At 46.8% G+C, this 2,733-nt stretch overlaps 1 protein-coding gene across 1 annotated transcript; it reads right to left on the bottom strand.

Annotated features, from left to right (window-relative positions):
• Positions 1–1,658: 1,658 nt before the first annotated feature.
• On the bottom strand, positions 1,659–2,450 carry LOC138505082 (uncharacterized). Its single transcript, XM_069625400.1, has one exon. It carries the CDS (start codon positions 2,448–2,450, stop codon positions 1,659–1,661), a length of 792 nt encoding a protein of 263 aa, XP_069481501.1.
• Positions 2,451–2,733: the final 283 nt, after the last annotated feature.

Below are 2,733 nucleotides of genomic sequence, written 5' to 3' on the forward strand. Positions count from 1 at the left end.
TTGTTCCTCTCCGCTACAGGCACATGTTCTATTGCACCTTTCTGTAGCAGGGTTAAGACTTCCTGCAACAGGAGCGGATCTGGATTTTTGACAGAGTTGTATCCCGGTGGGTGATTCTGAGGTTTCTTTTGAAAAGGAAGGCAGTAACCTTGGGATACTGTTTCCAGTGCCCAAGCATCTGAAGTAATGCCCCGCCATTCTTCCAGATGCTGTGAGATCCTGCCTCCCATTGGGGTTTTGTGGGTCAAAACCTCAGAGTGGTTTTGCGGCAGCTGCAGCAGCGGCTGAAGGGACAGATGCCGCTGCTGGGGCAGATCTAGCACCTTTTCCTCGCCCCTGAGGACATTTCCTTTGCCCTCTCTGACTGGGCTGTCCCCTTCCTTTCGCAAATGATCAAAAAATTCGAAAGGGACGACCCCTCCAGGAAGATAAGCCTGTGTAGGGGTGTTGTTGAGGTTGTCGTACAGCAGCACTGAGTGATTTTGCTGCCGCTTTGGAGGTCTGCAGCTTCTCCAAACTTTCATCCTCCTTGCTTTCAAACAACCTCGAGCCGTCAAATGACATATTAAGAAGGCTGGATTGCACATCCGGTGCAAAACCTGACTTTCTTAGCCACGCAAATCTGCGTAGCACTGTGCTAGACGACATGGACCTCCTGATACTGTCAGCTGTGTCCAAACCTGATCGAAAGCATTCCCCTGAAGCCTCCTTTCCATCCCTTACTATGGATAGGAACCCCTCACGTTCCTCACCTTCCGGGATGTGTTCAGCTGCCGCTGACATGCAGTCCCACAGAGTATATGTAAATCTTGCAAGGGTGCAAGTTACATTTGTGGATTTTAAAGCCATGCTCCCTGACGTAAAGATCTTTCTGGACCATGCATCAACCTTTTTATCATCCCTATCAGGTGGAATTGTGGGATATGCAGCATTTCTAGTAGAGGTAGCTGCTTGAACTACCAGACTTTCAGGAGATGGGTGTTTACTTAAGTATTCAGGATCTGAGGGACAGGGTCTATATTTTGACACATACTTCTTATTTACTGCGGGAATACTTTCTGGGTTTTTCCAGGCAGTGTTAACCTTCTTTTGTAAGGTTACATGAAAAGGAAGCATGGGTTCTTGCTGGGGTCCTCCTGAAAAGATGTCAGTCATGTCGTCATCCAGATAGACAGGTGAATTTCTTCTCCATCCCATGAATTCAGTTACCCTGTTCATCAATTTTCTATAACCTGCATCCGCATGTTCAGCTGGGTGAGGCTTTTCAAATTCATATTCTGGAGATGTATCCAGATCACTTGCTGACTGCAAGCACTCATACAAGTCTTGCATTTTAGATTGAGGGTCAATTAGCTCCTGAGCGACTTGTTTTGTAAAAAATGTAACACCAGCAGGTGAAACCTCTTCTTCTGCTGATGAATCTCCTTCATATATGGAGGACATGGTTCTAAAAAAGTCATGTCTGCTTTCTGGATGAAACACCTTTTCAGGTGGCATAGATTTTAACACTGGTGTTGATTTAGTCATTGGAATGGACGAAGACGTCGACAAAAGCGTTGATGGCGTCGATGTTGTAGGCATTACCTTTGATATTGTCGAGGTAGTTTTCGACACCCTCGAAGGAATCGTCGATCCCGTCGAAGGAGTTATCGAGACCATCAACATGGTCGAAGGAGCCTTCGATACTGTCGACTGTGCTTTTTAGGTTGGGTCATTGACACCTTGTGCTCGACTGCCTTCGATAGGGGCTTCGAGGACGTTTTAGACAAGGATTTTGATGACGTATGAGAGTCTGACGCCATTTTCTTGAGTTCTGCCTCCGATTTATGCACCGATAGGCTTTTTCTATGAGGTGTCTGGGAAGATTCCCTGGACGACACCCTTGACGATTTTTTGTGGGATTTTCTCGCCTTAGATCTTCCCCTGTCACTTTTTTTGTGAGCAGGGACATAGTCTTCGTTAGACTTTTTTGAGGGGGTCTGAGCCGCATTCTCAACATTTTTTAACATAGATGCTCTAAAAGCTTCCCACTTTCTTGGGGAGTCATGTCTCGATGGACATGTTATAACTTCCTCAGACGACGTTGAGGAAGAGGAAGAGTGAGACCGGTGTCGTCTTTTCTTTGCCTTTTTAGAGGAAGAAGAAGAGGACTTCCTGGATCTGCTCCTCGACCTAGATTTTTTATGACATTTTGTCGAAGACTCAGCCAAGTCTTTTCTCCCGCTCGAAGTAAACTTCGAGGATTCCTCCCCCACCGCCAGTTTACCTCTTCGTTCTTTTAAGGCCTTATGGGTCATCGACTGACAGGAACCGCACTCATCTATACGGTGGTCGGAACCGATGTACCAGAGGCAATTCAGATGGGGATCAGTTAGTGACATCTTTCTCCCACATTTCTGGCATTTCTTGAATCCAGTCTTCGGTGTGGAAGGATTAGATGAAGACGACATTATTCGTATGAACTGAAGCGCCGTTATACTGATCCGAAGCAAGGCTAACGGAAAAACAGAAATGAGGCAAATGGGCGCTCGAGGCATTTATACAGCGAATGACGTCGACGCTCGATGGAGGCCGCCGAGGGACATCGACGCCGCAGCCTTGAGGAGAGTGCCCTCTGGTGGAGAGAGAAAAAGTTTCCAAAGCAGCAAAGATGAAGGTAAGGATATATCTAAGATGAGGAATACGTGGGAGGACACAATCCATTCGAACATTGTTTTTGGCAGAGGGCGCTGT

This window comes from Ambystoma mexicanum, chromosome 11, assembly GCF_040938575.1.
Source record: "Ambystoma mexicanum isolate Mex_15411 chromosome 11, UKY_AmexF1_1, whole genome shotgun sequence".
Lineage (NCBI taxonomy): Eukaryota > Metazoa > Chordata > Amphibia > Caudata > Ambystomatidae > Ambystoma > Ambystoma mexicanum.

Coding starts and splice junctions, on each gene's coding strand:
- LOC138505082 (XM_069625400.1), bottom strand. CDS start 2,450: ATGTCGTCTTCATCTAATCCTTCCACACCGAAGACTGGATTCAAGAAA.